At 60.5% G+C, this 20,281-nt stretch overlaps 1 protein-coding gene across 2 annotated transcripts in view; it reads left to right on the top strand.

The window, feature by feature from the left end:
• The window catches only part of OPRL1 (opioid related nociceptin receptor 1), a 9,651-nt gene extending 8,437 nt beyond the window's left edge, over positions 1 to 1,214 (top strand). Inside the window, exons 3-4 of one of the 2 annotated variants that reach the window (XM_036245073.1) lie at positions 71 to 426; positions 504 to 1,214. In XM_036245073.1, the coding sequence (XP_036100966.1) occupies positions 71 to 426; positions 504 to 1,027 (880 nt within the window). In that variant the 3' untranslated portion in view covers positions 1,028 to 1,214. Of the gene's footprint in view, positions 1 to 38; positions 427 to 503 lie in introns of both variants that reach the window. The other variant, XM_036245074.1, reaches the window with a different exon arrangement.
• The last annotated feature ends 19,067 nt before the right edge of the window (positions 1,215 to 20,281 follow it).

The raw sequence follows: 20,281 nt of genomic DNA, 5'->3' as shown, positions 1-20,281 counted from the left end.
TAGCTTTGCTCCCAGGTCCAACCGGGGGCCAAATGGAGCCACCCTTGTCCCCTCCCTGTGCTCCCTGCAGACACACCAAGATGAAGACAGCTACCAACATTTACATCTTCAACCTGGCCCTGGCAGACACCTTGGTGCTGCTGACACTGCCCTTCCAGGGCACAGATGTCCTCCTGGGCTTCTGGCCGTTCGGGAATGCCCTGTGCAAGGCTGTCATCGCCATCGACTATTACAACATGTTCACCAGCACCTTCACGCTGACCGCCATGAGCGTGGACCGCTACGTAGCCATCTGCCACCCCATCCGCGCCCTCGATGTCCGGACCTCCAGCAAGGCCCAGGCTGTCAACGTGGCCATCTGGGCCCTGGCCTCTGTCGTCGGCATCCCTGTGGCCATCATGGGCTCGGCACAGGTCGAGGATGAAGGTCAGTCGGGTGGCCCTCCCTCCCCAGGCCCGGGCCCAGGCTCCCTGGCTGCACCTGACCTGCTTCTCTCCCTGCAGAGATCGAGTGTCTGGTGGAGATCCCCAGCCCGCAGGACTACTGGGGCCCCCTTTTTGCTGTCTGCATCTTCCTCTTCTCCTTCATCATCCCCGTGCTCATCATCTCCGTCTGCTACAGCCTCATGGTCCGGCGGCTGCACGGTGTTCGCCTGCTCTCGGGCTCCCGGGAGAAGGACCGGAACCTGCGGCGCATCACGCGGCTGGTGCTGGTGGTGGTGGCGGTGTTTGTGGGCTGCTGGACGCCGGTGCAGGTCTTCGTGCTGGTCCAAGGGCTGGGCGTCCAGCCAGGCAGCGAGACGGCGGTGGCCGTCCTGCGCTTCTGCACGGCTCTCGGCTACGTGAACAGCTGCCTCAACCCCGTGCTCTACGCCTTCTTGGACGAGAACTTCAAGGCCTGCTTTCGCACGCTCTGCTGCACGCCTGCCCTGCGCCGGGAGGGGCCCGCGTCCAGCCGCACGCGCAGCACGGCCAAGGGTGTGACCCTCGCCTGCAAGACCTCTGAGACAGTGCCACGGCCTGCATGACTAGGCGTGGACCTGCCCATGGCGCCCGTCAGCCCACAGAGCCCGTCAACACCCAACACGGAGCTCACCCAGGTCACTGCTCTCTAGGCTGACGCACAACCTGAGCCCTGAGCATCACTGCCTCCGGGGGCTTCCCTGTGGCCCGAAGGGCCTGGTGACGTCATGGAACAGGTCAGGGCATCAGGGCTGCCCATGGCCCAGTCACACTAAAGCTGCCCTCCTGGTGCAGGGCAGGGGTGTGCACGAGAACTCGCCAGTGAGTGTGCCCGGCCAGAGCTCACGTGGACCCAGGACTGTGATTCACAGGACTCCATGGCCTCTCCTCTGCTGCGCCCGGTGTGCCCTGGGCGGGCACACACCCGGAGGAGCGGCAGCAGTGTGTACAGTCCCCGTGCCCCGTGCCCCTTGCCCCGTGCTGTCTGCTGTCTGCTGTCTGCGCCAGGGCAGTGGGACTCACCCTCCCCTGGGAGCTGCTGCCATGGACCTTCCTGAGCCTCGCGCTGTGCGGCCTCTGTCCCTGAGTCTGCTCCGCTCCAGACACCCCGCAGGCAGCCTCCCCCCCGCCCCCCCCCCCCGAGTGCAGTGAACTGGCCGCAGAGGCCTGGCCAAGTGTGAGGAGCTGCGGGGCTGGGGTGAGAGCTGGGGACCCCAGGAGGCTGCTCTGTCATCGTTTGCGAAGCAGCCTGTGTACCTGGTCGTGACTGCTCAATGCCGAGCGTCCCCACCTGGGGTCCCTGTGCCCTCCTGGCGCTGTCTCCCTCACAGTCTCTCCTGTCCTTGAACTCAGACGCCAGCCACTGTGCGCTGGCAGGACCCTGTGCCCTCTTTGGCTCTTGGTGGCCTTGGCAGGTGGCAGTTGGGATGGGTTTTGCTCTGCACCCACAGTGACTGACCCCCTGCCTCATTTCCAAGTCTCCAGGTGTCTCTGGGGGAGGCCTGAGCTTCTGGTCCCCAATCAGAGGACGGTTTCACCTTTGGAGCTGGGGTGACAGGTGGGGCTTGGCAAGACCTGCTCGAGTGACGCTGTGCACACTGGGCCGTGGGACCCTGGTGGGGGTGTCTCCCTGGGGAGTTCACTGGAGAAGCCTGCTCCCCATCTGCACATGGAAGCTGTGACTTGGTGACTTTGCAACTAGTCCTCCTGCGATGTCGAGAAGACTGTTCTGCCTCCACCTGCAGCCCTGGGCCAGGTGACCTTAGGCACCTGAAAGAACAAGATTTGCTGACTCCGGCTGGCTTCTGCTTCCCTGGCCCGTGGGCTGATCCCGGGAGGCTCTGAAGCCCCAGCCTCCGTGGCTGCAGCGCTCGTGGCTGCGGGCCTGTGCCCCTGCGTCTCCATGTATTTATGCATGTTTTCCAGGTGTGACCCCTGCATGCATTCAACCTGAACCCGCACCTCGGGCTCAGGAAGGAGGCCCGTGACACCCGCCTGCTGACCAGGATGCTCTCCTGGCAGCAGGTGTTCCTGACCCCTGCTGGGGGCTGTCCATGGTGGGCGTGTGTGGTCCTCCTACCTGCCCTGTGTTCCTCCCCTGGCCACCCCCGCCCCACCCCCACCGCCCCCACCGCGCCTCCAACTTTGGTAAGGGGTGTGACTAGTTCCCGTGCCAGGGCTGTTACCTTCTATTCTGTGGACAACGACCAGGGCGCCTCTCTCCTGCAGTGGCAGGTTCCCGTGGAGCCAGTGTGTGGGTGTTCGTCCACCTGGTGTCCGCCGCCCCACCAGCCTGTCCTCCCTGGAGCGGCGCTGAGGGGCGCGCTGAGGAGAGATGAGCAGAGGCGCCCCCTGGGTGCCCCGAGATGCGCGTAGGCCTCCTGGCTCGTGTGGGCCCGGTTCTGCCTGGTGGACCCTCGGGGCAGGGGACCCTATCAGAGGGGCTTCTTAGGGGTGGTGCGGGCGACCCGGACTGAAGTGCTGGGCCAGGTGGATGGGCCAGGTGGTTCTGTACAGGTTTCTGTGATGGCACTTGGCTGAGGGGAAAGTTTGGGAGGAATGGGCCACACCAGGCAGAGAGGCAGTGACCTCGACGGACTCCGAGGGGGGCTCCTGGGGGCCGTGACCTTCTGCACGGCTGCGTGTCCAGGGTGACTCCACAGTGCCTGACCTCGCTGACCCGCAGGGAGCAGTCGGGCTGCACCAGGCAGGCAGGGATGAGGGGTGGGCAGTGGCCAGGTGGACCTCGTCTTGAAAGTGGGGGCCATCAACCCCCAGCTCTCCGGAGAAGAGCCCCCTTTCTGCTCCGGTCCCCAGCCCGCACCCCTGCCCCCTGCTTCCGCCCAGGCACTGCAGCACCAGCCCCTGGTGAGGTCTTCGGGCTCCTCTGAGCTCAGATTTCTCTCTGGAGCCAAAGGGACAGCCGAGTCCCCCTGGTGGGGCTGTGGGGAAGACCCAGGCACGGGGACACGCCCTGTCTGTGCCTTTGCCGGGCTACAGAAGCACTGTGGAGGGGGCTAGTCCTCTCCCAGGCCAGCAACTCCCTGGGGTAGGATCCTGGAGAGGGTTCACCTCCCCCTGCCTCTTGGCTGGGTCATGACTCCCTGGTCCTTGGGGTCTCCCTCCTGGTGGGTGGGGACGGAGTGAGGTCTGTGGGTCCCTGGCTGGTCTTGTCAGGGTGTTTCCAGTGGAGCTGTGGAGGGGTCAGGAGCCACCCGAGGGAGCAAGGGGCCTGGGGTCTCTCGGGAGCTCGGCCGGCACTCTGCTGTGGACAAGCTCCGCTGGGCAGAGGGCAAACCCTGAGCCGGGTCTTGTACGCGGTGCCCGGCTCTCTCCTCATGCCTCGTGCCTCACACCTGCCCTCTCAGGCAGGGTGTGGCGTCCCAGCATCTTCCCCGAGAAACCGGAAGGGCACAGGATGTGGTCATTGCCGCCCTGCCTCGGAGGGGTGACTGCGGCGTGGGGGAGCGGCAGAGGTGTGGGTGTCAGCGGCGGTTTAGAGTGTCCACAGCCCGCGTGTGGGCCAGACATCGACTCCCTGCTGAGGGAGAGAGCAGCCACACCCTGGTCTCCGCTCGCCCCGGCTCTGCGCTGTGGCAGACGCCCCTGCCGCAGGGGGAGGGTCGGTGAGTGGAGGGGCTGGGCTGCGCCTGGCCCTGGGAGGGGCCTTGAGGCCCTGAGGCAGAACCTCCCCAAGCTGCTGTCCGATTCCTGCGCCCAGGCCCCCAGACACCGTGGCCGGTCCAGCCGCAGCAAAGCGAGTCTCGTGTCGCTTGGTTTCCCAGCGCATGGAAAACGTATGTCACTGTCCCGTGTGCAGTGGCAAAGTGTACAGAACAGTGCACACACCTGCGTCACAAAACGCTTCCGTGTGGAGATGTCGCTGTCTGAACCTTCCGTGAATCGCGACCTTTCTGCTGGCGGGGGCCGTGCCTCCCTGCGGATGACGCGGTGTCTGAGGGACAGCGAGGTGAGCTCCGTCCTGGGAGCGGCCACAACAGGTGCTGACGCTGGGACTGGGAGGGGGAGGGGAGGCGGGTCTGGGCTCCGGGCTCTGCGGGGGAGCTGCAGTGACTGCCTGGTGGGGTGAGACCTGCACCAGGGGCACCTCAGGGGATGGCGGACGCAGGTCCCGGATGCCAGCCGGGCCGACTGGGCGGAGCTGTGTCGTGGGGACTGAAGCCAGCCTGGGGCTCCTGAGCGGAGAAGGGTCACGGGAGGTTCAGGGTGACTACAGATGGCTGGAGGGCCAGGGGCGGAGCCAGCGGGGCGCAGGGGGCGCCTTCAAGGCTGCCCCACCCTCCTACCTGGGGAGCCTCTCTCAGAGGGGCCAGCACCTCAGCGTCCCCACCCTGACACGGTGCCTCTAGGCCCCAGGCCACACCCTGGGGAGGAAAGGGCCCAGGTGCCGGCCTGTCCAAGTGACAGGTGCCCTGTGGACTGTGGGTTCCAGAGGTCCGGCAGAAGGGCCTTGAGTCCAGTAGCCGGACGGGAGCGGGCCACAGACTGGCTTGGACACAGGTGCATGGAAGGGGAGCAGAGGGCACAGGGCATGTGAGTGCATTTCGTGGCCTCAGTTTGAAGCGTGGGGTGGTTGCCGACAGAGGGGGGTGACTTCATCCTGGGGACCCCAGTCCCGACCCTGCTGCACCTCAGCTTCCTGCTGGGGGAGCTGCCCTGGATCTTGCCCCCCCCCCTTTGCCCAGCTGGTCTGTGACACACCTGGGTGCTGTCTCTGCACCAGGCTGGGCTGGGACCTGACCGGGTTCGGTGTCACCTCCGTCCAGGGCTCACGGGATGGGTCTTCTGCTACCCGCTGTCCGCTGTCAGGAGAGGCCTGGGCTGGGGCGGGTGGGCTGTGCCTCCAGAGTGCTGGTGGGGGCTTCTGCCTGAAGCCACTTGTCCTGCCCTCTCATCACGTGTCCTGAGGCAGGTGTGTCCATCACACACCTCTCTCCTCCCTGCCTGACCCTCCAGGGACCCCGAGTGGGGCCTGGGACCCTCCTGTGCACCGTGGTGCGCTCGGGGGCTCGGAGGGAGGACAGCGGTGGACGCAGGTGGAAGGAGCTTTCGGCAGGAGAGGGAAGCCGGCCAGAAGCAGGGTTTCAAGTCTTGGGGTTGCCATAGCAACACAGACCTCCCACACAGCTGTGGGTGTGGTGTCCGGCTGGGTGTGCGGGAAGCCACAGGGCTGGTGGGCTGGTGCCGGTGCAGGTGAGGCCTGCTTGCCGGGACCTCATCCCTGTCAGGGTCCAAAATGTGGGTCCGTGTGGGGCGGGGTGGGGGAGAGTGGGAGAGCCTGGTGTTGACCTCGTCGACCTGGCCTGCCCGTGGGTCCTGCCGTGTCTGTGGGGACAGTCCCGTGTCCTGGGGTCCCATGGCACCATGTTTTTTTGGTGTCCTGGGAAGGACAGAGTTTGAATCCAGACTGGTGCCCCCCCACCCCCGCCAATGTTGGCCTCAGTCTGCCCTCAGCTGCGGATCAGCGGGGAATGGAGATGTGGGCAAGCACCTCGGGCATCGCCTGCCCCGTGAGCTCCTTCGTGCCAGTGTGGGGTCAGCAGGGCCAGCACCGCATGCGAGTAGGTGTCAGGCCAGGTGAGGCCATTTTGGGGGGGAGACGCAGTCTCTGAGGGGAGATCAGGGTCAGCAGGAGGCCAGCGCTGGCTGCAGGTGTGGGACTGCTGCAGTGGGACAGCCTCAAAGCCCCCCTCTTCCCGGAGGCCCTTGTGGGTTAGCTCCGTGCACCCTAGGGGCAGCGCTTCCCCAGGGCTGGGGTGGATGCTCAGGGTCCCCTCCAGCTCCCGCAATGCAGCTCAGCCCTGACCCCCAGTGGCCACTGCTGCACACTGCTGCGCCCTCCTGGAGAAGAGTCTGGGTCTGGAGCCCGTGCTCGGTGGGGGGACACTGGCAGGGAACGTGGGGGCAACCTGATGTGGGTGTGAGTGGGAGAACAGTTATGGCGCCGGCATCCGTGAGGACGGAGAGATGGTGGGACTGGTGTTGGGAACCTGGGCTGGAGTCAGGGCCCACTGCCAGTGATGGACGGGAGGACGCACGAGGTCTCCAGGGCTCAGACTGACCTGGTCCCTGGGGAGGCCTCGGCCATCCGCCTGCCCAGCTGGGCAGGGCCCGTGTGGTGGTCAAGACCCCGCAGAGGAGCGGGCCCAGGAGTGTTGAGGATGGAGGTGCCTGGGCAGTGGGTGCTGCTTGGGGCCGAGGGGGACGATGGTCAGGTGGGAGCCCAAGGGCAGCCGCAGAGTCAGGCTCAGAGGGGCTTTGGGAACCTGACAGAGGCCACCCCTGGAGTGGGGGAGCTTCTGTGCCGGGTACACGTGTGTGTCTAGTGTGTGCCTGTGTACACACGTGTGCGTGTGCGCATGCCTGTGTCTGCGTGTGCACACGTGTGCGTGTGTGCCGGGCTGAGTCCTCCCTGCTCCTCTCTCCTTTTCCTTCAGGCCATTGTTGGCAGCCAGGGCTGGCTCCCTACACCGTAGGGTCATGTGACTTCTCCCTGAAAGCCTTCAAAACGACTCATTTAAACACTGATGACTGAAACGATGCTGTCAGGCTGGGGTTTGAGTCAAGGTGACTCTGTGGGTGTGGGTTCTCTCCGTGCTTGAAATTCTGTCAGGATAAATCGCAAAAGACTTTGAATGTAAAAAAAAAATTAACTGGTGTCCAGATGTTCTGTCTCTTGTTTTTCTGAACACTTTTAACACTCTGTAATTGCAGAAAATTGATAGCAGTGCAAACAGTTCTTCGCAGAAATGCAGATCAGATCTGTGTGCCGAGAGCAGTTGATCACCGCTCCTCATTTTGCGTCTGCGGACACAGCCCTGCGGTGTGTGTCTCTGGTCTGGGCTCTCCTTCGAACCAGGTTGTGACGTTTGACTGCTTTCTTCATCAGCGCTGTGGGTTGAAGTGCTGACCCCAGGACCTGTGCGTGTGGCCCGACTGCAAGTCAGGTCTTTGCGGATGTGGTGAGCGTGGTGCGGTCACGCTGGAGTCCTTATAAGAACAGGGACATCTGGACACAGAAACCGATGACACAGAATACCAGGTGATGACGGAGCCAGTGACTGGGGTGACGACGTGTGCATGGCTGAGGGACACTCGGGGCCACCAGAGGCTGAAAGATGTTGCCCTGGAGCCTTGGAAGGTGCCCAGACCACCTGGAGCCTTGGAGGACGCCCGGTTCTGCTCACACCTGGAGCCTTGGAGGACGCCCGGTTCTGCCCACCTGGAGCTGGAGTTCTGCCGCCCAGGCCGAGTGAGAACGGATCTGCTTGTCTTTAAGCCTCCAGGTCTGTGGCGCTCAGTCAGGACGACCTCACGCCTGTGTTGGGAGGGGTGGGCCTGCCTGGAGGGGTTATGGAGAGGATTTTGGACATTTTCCTAAAGGCAGTGGGAGGCTTTTGAAAAAAACAAATAAACAAACAATCAAAAAACAACTCATCCTAGAGAATGTTGAGAGGAGTTTCTGGGGGTTGTGTGAGTTCTCCCTGTCGTGTGGCGATGCTGCACGTTGAGGGTGGGGTGTTAGGCTGTGTGTCCACAGGTGGCTGGGGGTGGCCTCTGGGGGCCCTGGCCCAGGTGTGTGCACATGTGTTTGTGGACGGATCACAGGGTGGAGGTACCGGCGTAGCTGCCCGCGGCGTAGACACATGGTAGGGTGCAACGGATGTAGTCAGGGACCCTCTGCGACCTCAGGGCAGGGCAGGTCTCAGAGAGGACAGTGTGGGCTGTCTGGTCACCACCACGTCCGCACAGTGGTGCTTGGAGGCACTGGGCTGGGCCCGAGCTCTGTGCAGTGCAGGAGGCAGGATGAGGACCTGAGAATCAGGAGGGGGGGCCCTGGAGGGGCTCATGTTCTCCTGCTCTGGCTCCTCTCTCAGCCTGTGGGGACCCTCCTCACTTGTCCTGGTGGGGCCCGGGGCCTGGAGGGGTGTCAGGACCCATTTTCCCTGGGGTCTCCAGTGCTGATCTGCAGCCACATTGGAAAGAGCCTGAGAATTCAGTCCCGTGGCGACTGGGGACCCTGCTAACCTCAGGCCCCCCCACTGCCCAGGCAGGTCCGGAAGGCCTGACACCTTTCTGGTCGACGCAGACACGTGACACCTTTAGACACCAGTGTGCATCCCCTGGACATGCATAGTGAGCCCCGGACCCCACCACACAGAATAGAACATGGCCCTGGAGGGGGCCCCCAGGTTTTAGCAGGTCCCCCAGACTGTGTGTCCTCTCTCCTCTGCCAGAGGGTGGCAGCGGCCCCTCACGCTTGCCCGCCAGACTGCTCAGGGCTGGAGACCAGGGAGAAAGTGGCCACCTGTTGCTCCCGGCCCCTGACCCCAGCGTTGAAGACCCTCCTAGTGGTCCCCACCCCAGGCCCCAGGGCTGAACCTCTGGATGAAAACAGAGGCAGGAATTCAAACACGCACATTTACATGTCGAATACATTTTGTTTTCTTCTAGGGGAGGGAGAATAGGTCACATATCAGAGCAGAGTCAAAGAGAAAGGGGGGGCCTGTGAAAGGAACCTCTGTCTTTGCTCCACGCCATGGGTCTGCCACCCCCCTCTCGCAGGTGCTGGACGCCGTGCAGGTGATTGGCCAGTCCGCATGGAGCTCATAGCCCCTCTGAGCACAGGTGGGCTGTCCCTGACCTTTCTGCACGGATGGTGGGTCAGTGATGCCCGACTGTGGGCACTTCCCAAGGGGAGTGTGGAGACTGTGGGCTCACCTCTCAGTGGGTGCGGTGTCGTCCCCACACCCGCCCAACATGTCTCAGGTAGGAACCCTTGCATCTCCGACAACCTAGGGTTCATTTCATTTCATCTTTGTTAATCCTCATCCAAGGATATTTTCGCATTGATTTTTAGCCAGAACCTAATTAAGAAAGGAGGGAGAGAGACACACACACACCCCGATTGTGCCTCCCGCATGCGCCCCACTGGAGCCAGGAATGGAACCTGCCACCCAGGTACGTGTCCGTGACCAGGAATCAAACCTGTGACCCTTTGGTGCACGGGCTGACGCCCTAACCACTGAGCATGCTGGCCAGGGAGACAGTCTAAGGTTTCACAGAGAAAGTCTGCATTTTAAATTGCACGTCTCCTAGCATGAGTATGGTGGAGCAACTTTTTCTTTTAAGTTATATTTTCCCCTTGTTCTGTAAACTGTTTGTATCTTTGACCCATTTTTTTTTATTGAGTTCTTAGACTTGCTCTTAGTTATTTGTGCAGACTGTTTACATAGGGAGGCTTTATTCCTAAATGTTTGCAAATATTGATCCTTGTTTGTTATTTGACTCTTATCTTTGTTTAAAGTAGTTTTGCCATGTAGAATTCTTTTATTATACGAGGTAATTAATCTTCATGATTTGGGCTTTGCAAGCTCATAATAGTCCCCTCATGCTCCGAGCACGTTATGGTTATTTTTAGACTTTTGTATCTTTAACCAACTTAGGATTTATTTTGGTATAAATAAATTTATTTTGGTATAAGATCCAGGTCAGGGATCTTAGTCTGTTAGGATTCAGGTAAAAGATGGATTTTCCCACTTTGAGGGGACTGAAGAGTGGGCTTCAGGCTGGGCGGGGTGCAGAGACCACTGAGTGTACCGAGGTCCACCCTTGACCTGAGGGGTCCTGGAGAAGGCTGCCCGCAGGACCCTGCAGGGAGGGGGGGAATGAATACCCCCCCCTCCCATGGGCCCCCCAGGAGGTAGGCAGGCCACAGGTGAACCACACTGAGTTGGGAATGGGGGGAGGAAGGGTCGTGTTGGGTAAGTGACCTCAAATTGGTCTGGACAGTGTAGAGTTGCAGGGAGCTGGGTCTGTGGGTGTGGGGGGTGCCAGGGAGGCCGTTGGTGTGCACAGGTCCCCAGTGCCCCCCAGGGGGACCCAAAAACGAGGGCATCATGCTGCACCATCACGACTCATTCATTCATTCGTTCATTCGTTCAGCACCTATGAGTTGAGCCCTTGCCAAAAAGTGGGATCCTCCCTGACATAAAACTCAACAAACACTTAAGCCAGACACTGGTGTGACCAAGTCCCAAATGATGATTTTTCCCAGGATGACTATTTAGACCCTTTGGGGGAGAAAAAGCCCGGTTCTTGAAACAATTATTTTGGGTGGTTTGATGGTTCTCCAACACTTGACTGTTGGGAAGTCAGTGCCAGTTGGGTGGGGTCCCCATGGGCAGGGCCTTGACAGTGGGGGCTGGGGAGAGCAGGAGTTTGGGTCCCACGGAGGCCACCCAGGGAGAGGACGTGGCTGTTGTCCCGCAGGAGCTGCTGGTGACCACACTGGTGGGGGGACAGGGGCCTCCAGGACTACTGAGGACGAGGACAGCCTTCAGCGGAGCTTGGGCAGCATGGGGTGGGGCTGCAGAGCGGGTGACCCCTCCGTCTGTGGCCCAGTCCAAGGAGAAGGTGGGGAGGAGAGGAGGGCATGTTCACCTGGCCGAGGGGTCCAGGACCCAGGAGTGAGCGGGGCTGGCCAGAGGCCTGGGAGCAGCAGAGGGAGGCTGGCAGGGGCCCAGAGGGCACTTCTTGGTGACAGACCGCTGGTGTTTGAAGTCACAGGGCAGCACTCCCCAGCCCTCATCACCACCCCTATCCTGGCCCTCACAGCCTCCCCAGGTGTCCCCTGGTGTTCCCCAGCATTCTCTGTGGGTCCCCTGTGTGTCCCCTGGCCCTGTCCTAGCTAACATCTCGCACCAACCCCAACAGTCCATCATTGCTCCCACGTTTCCGGGCCCCCACACCTCTCCTGGGCCTGTGTGCTCCCTGACGGGGCTCTGTGGGCGGAGGACTGTCGTCTGCAGCCCCGGACTGTCTGCCTCCCTCTGCATGGCCCACAGGACGTCCCCAGTGTGGGGACAGCGCCACCAAGCCCTGCACCCCCCACGCCGAAGGAGGATGACAAAAAGGCGAGCTGTCCCTTTAATTTCTTCCTAGGCCAAGTCTCCAGACTACAAAAACAACATTTTAATTTAAATTCCGATTCCACATCCATTCACAGAGCAGCTCCGAGCAGGGGTTTCATTAAAAGCTTTAATGGGTTTTATGGGGCTTGTCACATCCGGAAAGGAGATGGAGAAAATCCATTTTCTCTGCTCCCAGAATTTCAACAACGGCGGGGAAACAAATTGCCATGAAAATGCAGAGCAGTCCAGCCTGGTCCAGACAGGGAGCAGACTCCCTCCAGGTGAAGGCGCCGGTGACCTCCACCCCCCACACACGGGGCCATGACACAAAGGACCAGCCAGGGCGACAGTCCAGGTTTAAAGCCGAGAATCCTGGGCCTGGCCAGGCAGCTCATTGGTCAGAGCATTGTCCCCGTAGGGCAAGGCCGCAGGTTCGATCCCCAGTCAGGGCACATGCAGAATCAGCCGAGGAGCCTGGCTGGTGTGGCTCAGTGGCTGGGGCCTCGGCCTTCGCACTGAATGGTCGTGGGGTTGAGTCATGGTCAAGGGCACATACATCCTTGGTTCCAGCTTCGATCCCAGGCCCTGGCCCAGGTGTGTGCGGGAGGCAACCAGTCAATGTGTCTCTCTCACATCGATGTTTCTCTCCCTCTCCATTTCAATCTAAAACTCAATGGAAAAAGTATCCTTGGGTAAGGATTAAAAAAAACAGCAAATCAACCAATGAATGCATAAATATGTGGAACAAATCAGTGTTTCTGTCTCCCTTCCTCTCTCTAAAAATCAATAAATAAAACTGAGAGTCCCAGACACACCTGTGTCCAGGGTGGTGGGCCGCAGGGTCAGACAGGCAGCAGTCAACCCACCCCACAGGGGCCTTCCTGTGACCCCCTCTGCCCCCCTTGTGCACCTGCTCGGGCCCCCACAGATTCCCCGAATTCAACTGTCACCAGCAGAACCGCTCTCTGCCCTCGGATCTCCCCCGGCCTAGGTGCTCGAGGCCTGTGGGTGGAGCCTCCTGGGGTCCTGGACCCCTCGGCCAGGTGAACATGCCACAGCCCTCCTGTCCTCCCCACCTTCTCCTCGGACTGGGCCACAGACGGAGGGGTCACCCGCTCTGCAGCCCCACCCCATGCTGCCCAAGCTCCGCTCAAGGCTGTCCTCGTCCTCGGTAGTCCTGGAGGCCCCTGTCCCCCCACCAGTGTGGTCACCAGCAGCTCCTGCGGGACAACAGCCACGTCCTCTCCCTGGGTGGCCTCCGTGGGACCCAAACTCCTGCTCTCCCCAGCCCCCACTGTCAAGGCCCTGCCCATGGGGACCCCACCCAACTGGGCACTGACTTTCTAACAGTCAGAGCAAGTGTTAGAGAACCATCGAAGAGCGAAAACAATGGTCATGCTGGCGGGTGGCTCGGTGGAGCAAGGACCCTGCACAGAGAGGTCCCTGTTCGATCCCCGGTAGGGGCACATGCCCGGGTTGTGGCTCGATCTCCAGTGGGATCGATGTTTCTGTCTCTCTCTCTCCCTTTTTCTCTCTAAAAATCAATAAAAAATATTTGAAGAAACAATTGTTTTAAGAATTGGGCTCCCGCCCTGGCCGGTTTTGCTCAGCGGTTAGAGCGTCGGCCTGCGGTCTGGAGAGACCCGGGTTCGGTTCCCGCTAAGGGCACGTACCTCGGTTGCAGTTTGTCCCCGGCAGCCACTCGATGTGTCCCTTCACGTCAGTTTCTCTCTCTCTCTCCCTCCCACTCTATCTGTACAAAAAATGGAAAAATATCCTCGGGTGAGGATAAAAAAAAAAGAATTGGGCTCCCCTCTCCAACAGTCTAAAGAGTCATCCTGGGAAAAGCCATCATTTAGGACTTGATTACACTAATTAAGGACTTGACTATGGACTAATGTTTTTTGTTGGGTTTTATGTCAGGGAGGATCCTCACTCTCCACACCCCGCCTGGTAGGACAGACGACAGCAGACAGACACGCACCTGGAAGTGGGCACAGCCCTGTGAGGACACACTTGGGACACTGAAAAGGTGCTTTTATTTTCTTTTCTCCTGGAGGCAACGTCACCCCGTTCCTTCTATGATGAAAAGTTCTAAGAAACACTCAGAACGTTTAACATGATAGCAGCCAAGTGCTGTGAGGCTACACGGAGGACCTGGTCCCCAGAGGGAAGCCCAGGGGCCCACGCTGGGGGCAGCGAGTGTGGCGGGGTCAGGGTGCGGGGGCACAGCTCACAGCCTCAGGCGCTCCAGCGGACATGGACGTCCGTGATGCCCACAGCCAGCGAGGGTCTCTCCCAACACGGGGAGATGTTTATACCTCAGCAGGAAAACCACAACCAAATGAAACAAAGGGTGATGGGTTGTGTAGAGATGAGTTGCCCAGAGAGAGCAGAGCTGGAGAATTGGCTTTTGGGGACACCTGTGTGCATCCTCCCTCACCCCAGATTGCTGAGCTGTCTGAGCAAGGTGGGCTACAGCTGCTGGACCTCGAGAATATCCAGTCCCCGCGTCCCTGAGGGGTGAGGCCCCGGAACAGCCTCTTGACCATCATCGGCTGATGATGGTACTTGAGTGTGTGGTACCCCCCATCATTTGAAGAGACACCCAATGACACGAATCACCCAGAAAACACAAGGGGTTAGCAAAACTGAGAATTGGAAATAAACTTCATCCCGTGGCAAGAGGGCCACCACCAGGAGCCCTGGAGAGCCTCATCATGGCGCCCAGAGTCATTCTCATCACCCAGGGTCACTGTCATCACCCAGGTCATCTTGTCACCCAGGTCATGCTCAGTGTCCAGCACCATCCGTGTCACCCAGGGTCATCTGTGACATTCAGTACCATGGAAACAGTTTCATTGGAAATGTACTTGTCATGACAAAAATGCGACCTGTGTGTCCCTCAGCAGAGATGCAGGTTTTATTCACTTCGTGTAATGCTGTTTGAAGGTGAGATCAGGCAGATCAACTCTCGTGCACCTCAGGAGCAGTGCTGAGCGCTAGCAGCACGTTGCAAAGGACTTCATTCCGTGTGATCACACGGATTCGCATCGCTGCAAGGACTGCTCCGTGACGCTCTCGAAAGTGCAGAGATGACGCAGAGCAGGTGCAGAGGCACGCCTTCTGGGGATGATGATGACTTCTGAGTGTTTATCACTGTCTATGTGTTGAAACATCTTCATGCTTACAAACTTAAAAGCAACAACAAAAAGATCAGGAGGGCTGGGACAAGGAGGCACCGGCTGGGGGCTGCCCCAGTGGTGGGCTGGGGAGCCAGCAGCCTGGGGTGGGTGGGGGATGCTGCTGAGGGTACCAGGCAGGATTTGTAGGAGGAAGAGGAGGGAAGGAGTCCGGGGCAAAGGCCAGCAGCGGGGTAGCAGGTGCTCAGTTTCTGGCCTCAAGGTAGGCTTGTGCCCAGCAGGTCACATTGGGAATCAGAATGACATTTCTGGGAACCTGGAGCTCAGGTGGGGACACGTACCTACACCGTATTGCAGAATCCGGGCAGTAGGCGCTCTGCGGTCCAGAGAGGGGCTGTTCCTCTCCTGGCCCTGGGTTGACCGGGCTGGAGAGGGAGGGAGGACACTCACGACGCGTCACTCAGACACACAGCAAGTAAGCAGTGTGTGAGCCTGGCTCAGTCAGCTCAACAGGTTTATCACACACACTTCAACTTTTATTCATGCCACAGCTAATTGCACCATAAACATTTTTCCATCAAGAGATTACTGTTTACGCATTTGCCAGTCAGCTCATTATCTCGCTTCCTGCTCCCACTTCTTCCCACTTCCCAGATCCAGGTGGTCACAGCTCCCCGCTGCCGCCCTCCAGGCCCACCCGTCTCCTGGCAGGTCAGCACCCCTCCAGCCGCCCAAGCCCAGTGTGACCTGCTGTCCCTGCTCTGGAAGAGTCGGTGCCCCTGTGGCCAGTCTGACCCTGCCCCGACTGCTCCCCCTTCTCGGGCTCCCTTCACCACGGCCCTCAGCTTGTCCATGGTCTCCCCCCACCTGTCTATGACTGCAGGGATGACAGAAAGTGGAGGGAGCCCTGGGTCCCCGAGGCTCATTCCTTTCCGTGAGCAGCACCTGTTCCTGCTGCTCCTGCTGCAGGGGTGCTGCTGCCTGTGTGGCTGGTCTTCCAGCAGTGCCTCCTGGAGTGTTCAGGTAGGTCTCACATCTGTTCAGTTGTTCCTTCCTTCCTTCCTTGAACCTTGACCCCCTCCTTCGCACAGGGCGCGGCAAGAGTCCTTCTCCCAGGAGCCTGCGTGCAGCCGAAGCAGAGTGAGCTTGAGCAGGGAGATGGGCGGCATTTCTGTGGTCCCCTCAGGACCCCTCAGCACAGAGAAATCGAGTACTTTCTGTGGGCAGAGTCTCTCCAATATCCCTCTGAGGGTGTCCCCTCCATGCTGGAGACAGGCCAGAGGAGATACTTGCACAGCAGCGTCTTGGGAGGAAAAGGAGACCATTTCCACTCCCCCTGCCCCTTCAATTTTAGGTCAGACATTGTCAGAGCCATTCTGATGGGCTGGGACAGTCCAGATGGGACTTGGCTGTTAAGAAAAACCATCCGCCACCCTCCCACCCCAAGAAAGACCAGGTTCAACACAAGGGCCTGAAGACTTGTGGGGGGCACACAGGGGGATGATGCAAACAGCCCCAGGTTTGGATCTGTGCCATGCCCAAGCTGATGAGAGTCGTGATCCCCGTCCCCACCGGGCCTGTGGGGATGGAGACAGCAGAGCCCACAGATCCAGGAGCCAGGGAACAGAGCTGTGCAGGACCCTTGCTCCACAGCGACACCTTCTGGCCACCACCGGAGCAGCACCTGGTGGAGCTCTGCTCTCTCTCCCTGGGTTGGGGCAGCACAGCCCTCTGGGTCCTGAGCCAGCGCCTGAGCCCTGACATTGGAGGAGGAGGTTTAGGAAGGAAATCATAGGCGTTGGGCCTAGAGGGTTGAGACTTGCTATTGGAGAAACAAAAACCCTGCTTACGTTTGTATCTGAGCTGGTGAAGGCCCCTCACACCCACTCCTTCCCTCCCTGGTGTTTGCTGGCCCTTCTCTTGGGCCCTGCAGAGGGTGTGGCCAAGGCCTGCTTGTCGGGTCTCCTGGTCAGGTGGGGGAACAGACCTGTCATAACTGCACATTAGGCTGTGGGAGTCTTGGTCCCGGGTGGATCATCAGCCTCTGCCTGCGTCCTGCCCTTGGGCTGGACACTCCCTGAGTTTGAGTCTGGTCCCAACCAGCCCCAACTCCCAATCTGGCCGGGGGCTTGGGCTAGGCCTGGGGTCAGGCGACAGAGAGCCACCGGGGCTGAGGTCCTGGGCAACTGAGGGGCTTCAGCTTGGCAGGGGGATGGGCTGTGACTTCCAGGACCACATCCTCCCTTCCCTCGTTCCACCCCCTCCCCAGACTCTGTTTTCAATCAGTTCAATTAGTACAACTTTAAAGCAATTAGGGAGAATTAGCAGCCGGGCTGCTGCAGGGCCTGAATGCACTCCTGTCCCCCACCTGCCCATCCCCCTTTGTCCCCCAGCCTGGCAGCTGCACCGACTCCCGCCTGGAGCCCCAGCTCAGGCTCACCTTCTCGCCGGGGTCCCAGGAGGGGCAGGTGGGCAGCCCAGCAGAGACCCAGGGACACCTGGGCCTGGGCTTGCTTGTGCAGGAGACAAAGACAGGGCGCTGGTGAGCCGCTCACCCCAAGCCAGGGTGCGGATCCCATCTGAGCACCTCCCTCTCCTCCCCCTTCTCTCCCTCCCTCCCAGACCTTCCTCCCTGGGAGAAGGAGGAGACTTGAACCCGCCCTCAGGGAGGTGAGGGCACTGGGTGACATTCCTGCTCCTGACAGCTGCTCCCCTTTCTGTGGTCTGGGGGGGCGAGCAGTGCACAGCAGTTTTCTGGGGAGGGCCTGTGCCCACCTCTGCCCACTGCCCCCTCCCTTTGGCCTCTGTTTGGGGCTCTGGTCTCTGCACTCTGCTCACCAGGGTGAGTGGGCGGGTGTCAAGCCCTGCACCCCTGGGCCTGCTCCAGGGACACGTAGAAGAGGAGACCTGTGTGCTGTGGGCTCCCTGGGGGAGGCCGAGGCCCCTCCCCCGAGTGAGAGGATGGAGGGGGCAGGGCAGGTGCAGGGCCCGACTACTACGCAGACAGAGCCCTTTGTGTAGGTCCGCCCCCCACCGAGCCTTCCGGCCCTCCCCCTCTCCCCCAGCTATCAAAGAAGGCCTGTTCTCCCAGTCTCCTCTGGGACCCCACCCGCCAGCCTCCCTCAGATGTGTGGGGCATCCTCACCACGTTCTCCCTCCTCTGCGTCCTCTGCTCTGACACTCTGAGCCCTGAGCGAGGCTCGGCGAGGCTTGGGTGAGACAGACTCAGACTGCCCCTCAGGCTGCCCCTCGTGCGACCCCCGAGGAGCTGGACGCTGGACAAATGGCCACGCGATGACTTGGGAAATCCCATCTGTGACAAGGGCTGCGGGAGGATGGGGCCGGAGTGAGGGGCCAGGGCCACACCCCAAGGACGCCCTGGCCTCATCTGGAAGCTTCCCAAAAAGGGTTTAGCAAGAGGAGCCCAGAAGGAGCTGGGTGGGCAAAGGCTGGGAAGTGGGAGGGAGCAAACCCCACTGTGGCTGAGATCAGGGGAGGCAGGGCAGGGGGAGGCCTGGGCCTTTATCCTGAAGGATGGGGCCCAACGAGGGGGGGGATCCCCAGGATGGGTGGTAGCTCCTCCAGGCAGGTGCAGGGAGGTGCTGGGCATGGCAGGAGGAGGGGCCTCCCTGTTCTCCAGCCCAGGAAGGGCCTGTCTGACTCCACAGAGGCCCCTCCCATGCCCTCACAGGTCACAGGGACGAAGCCAGTGGACAGCTGAAGTGGTCTGGGGTTGGCTCTGGGGTGTTTGAACCTCAGTGGCAGGATATGAGGAAGCCAGCCTGTCTCCACTTGTGAAACTGGCGCCGGTGTCCAGCCACTGCTGTGTCCACACTCATGCGGGCTGGTCCTCTGCTGGCCGAGTGTCCATGCCCTGTGTCCCCACAGCTGTGCGCAGCAAGTGCGTACACCAGGAGGGTCCCCTGAGGAGGGGGACCTCCCTGCCCAGCGAGACTGCAGTGGAGACGGTGGGACACCACAGAGCTGCTGGGCAGTGAGGACTCGCCACTGCCCCACCCGAAGCGCATTATCTCAAGTCCAGGTGACTTTGCGCTGCACACATTCGCTTCATCCCGACCTCCTTTCTGACATGTGCGCTGGTCCCCGGGGGGGGAGCTCCGGGCAGAGCAGGGCTGCCGCCTGCCCCCCACTCCTCCTCGGCTGGGACTCCGGCGTGATGCGGGCCAAGGACGATGGAGGGACCTTATGGGCTGCTTAACGGCCAGAACACTCTCCTGATGCTTGCTGTTCCCATTACAGGTTCTCACTTTCTGAACAAGCTGTTTTCAACATAAAGGCCCCACGTTGCAGGATAAATACAAGAAACACCGACGAGGCCTGAGATAAGGACCCTTGGGATCATCGTCCACAGAAGCAGAGGGCTGCAGGCGGCTATCGGTTGTGGCCTGGGACCCTCCAGCTCGGGTTTGAGGGGGAGACTCAGCAGACTGACAGGTCCTCAGGCCGGGTCACACTGGGCCCCCAGCTGAGGGGTCTGGCAAGGCCTCTGGAGGGACCCATGAGCTGAAACCTTCAGAACCAGCCTGTCCCCTCAGCGAGGGGCAATGGACAGTGTCCCTGCTGTGGCCAGCATGTGCAAGGGCCTGTGGAAGTGGGAGACCGCAAGGCCGTGGACGGGGATCCGCACACAGCCCACTGGAGGAAGGCCTCACGGTCTGAGGAGGGGCGTGATGGGTTCACAGACAGCAATGAGGGGTGTGAGGACTAGACATTGGCCTGATCCAGGCGCACGGCCACTGGATGGCAGCTGGTGGCTGGTCCACGTGCCCTCCTGTGGGTGAGGGTCTAGACCTGAACTCTGGTGCTTTCCCCAGCCTAGTCCCCTTCGTGAAACAGGGACAGTGTGTGTACACAGATGTGTACACATCGATGCACGTATGTGCAAACACAGGAATGTGCAATGTACACATGTACACAGATGTGCTTGGACACTTGTACAAGATGCGTGCACACAGATGTGGACATAGACCCACACATACATGCATGCACACATGTGTGTACACGAATGTGCATATACACTGTACAGGATGTGCACACAGACATGCAATTGCAGGTACGCACACATGTACACACAACACTCACAAAACAGCTCCTCTATGCAGCTTCTGCTCCTGCTGTCACTTGGAGACAGTAATGTGCAGGAACCCTGGCAGGCCGTGCGTCCCCCAGGACAGGGCTCAGGCTGAGGAAGAGTCCAGCCCAGAAGAGGACGTGGCAGCCCTCCCCTGCACGAGTGGGGTCTGAGCTTGACTGCAGGGCCCCAGCCGGCCCCTCTGTCACCAGGGGGGCAGAGTTGGGCCACCAGCTCTCTTCCGCCTGCGTCTGCCTTCCGTGTGACCCTGCGGATCCACTCTGCGGACAGCTGTGATGAGTGTCCCATGGACGAAGGGAGACTTCGGGAGGGTGCAGCTGCCTTGTCCGTTGGAGCTGTCTCGTTTTCTCGAATTTAGAAGCAACTGTGGGGATGTGCCCCACATGTCTGGGTCCCCTCAGTCTGGCCGAAGACAAGGGGTGGGGGTGCAGGACATGGTGTAGTGGTCCTTGTGTGCACCTTGGACGTCCAGCTGTGTCTGCCACCTCCAATCTGGCCCCAGGGACTGCTGTGTCTGTCTGCCCCCCCTGGTGTGCGTAGTGTGCACACGGTGTCGTCCCATGAGCTGCCTGTGCTCTGTGTGACGCTGAGGTCACTGGCATGGTTTCCGAGCTCCAAGGAGTCCATCTC

The sequence above is a fragment of the Molossus molossus genome, unplaced genomic scaffold (assembly GCF_014108415.1).
Source record: "Molossus molossus isolate mMolMol1 unplaced genomic scaffold, mMolMol1.p scaffold_m16_p_6, whole genome shotgun sequence".
In the NCBI taxonomy this organism is placed as follows: domain Eukaryota; kingdom Metazoa; phylum Chordata; class Mammalia; order Chiroptera; family Molossidae; genus Molossus; species Molossus molossus.
This window is presented reverse-complemented; position numbering and strand designations above follow the sequence as displayed.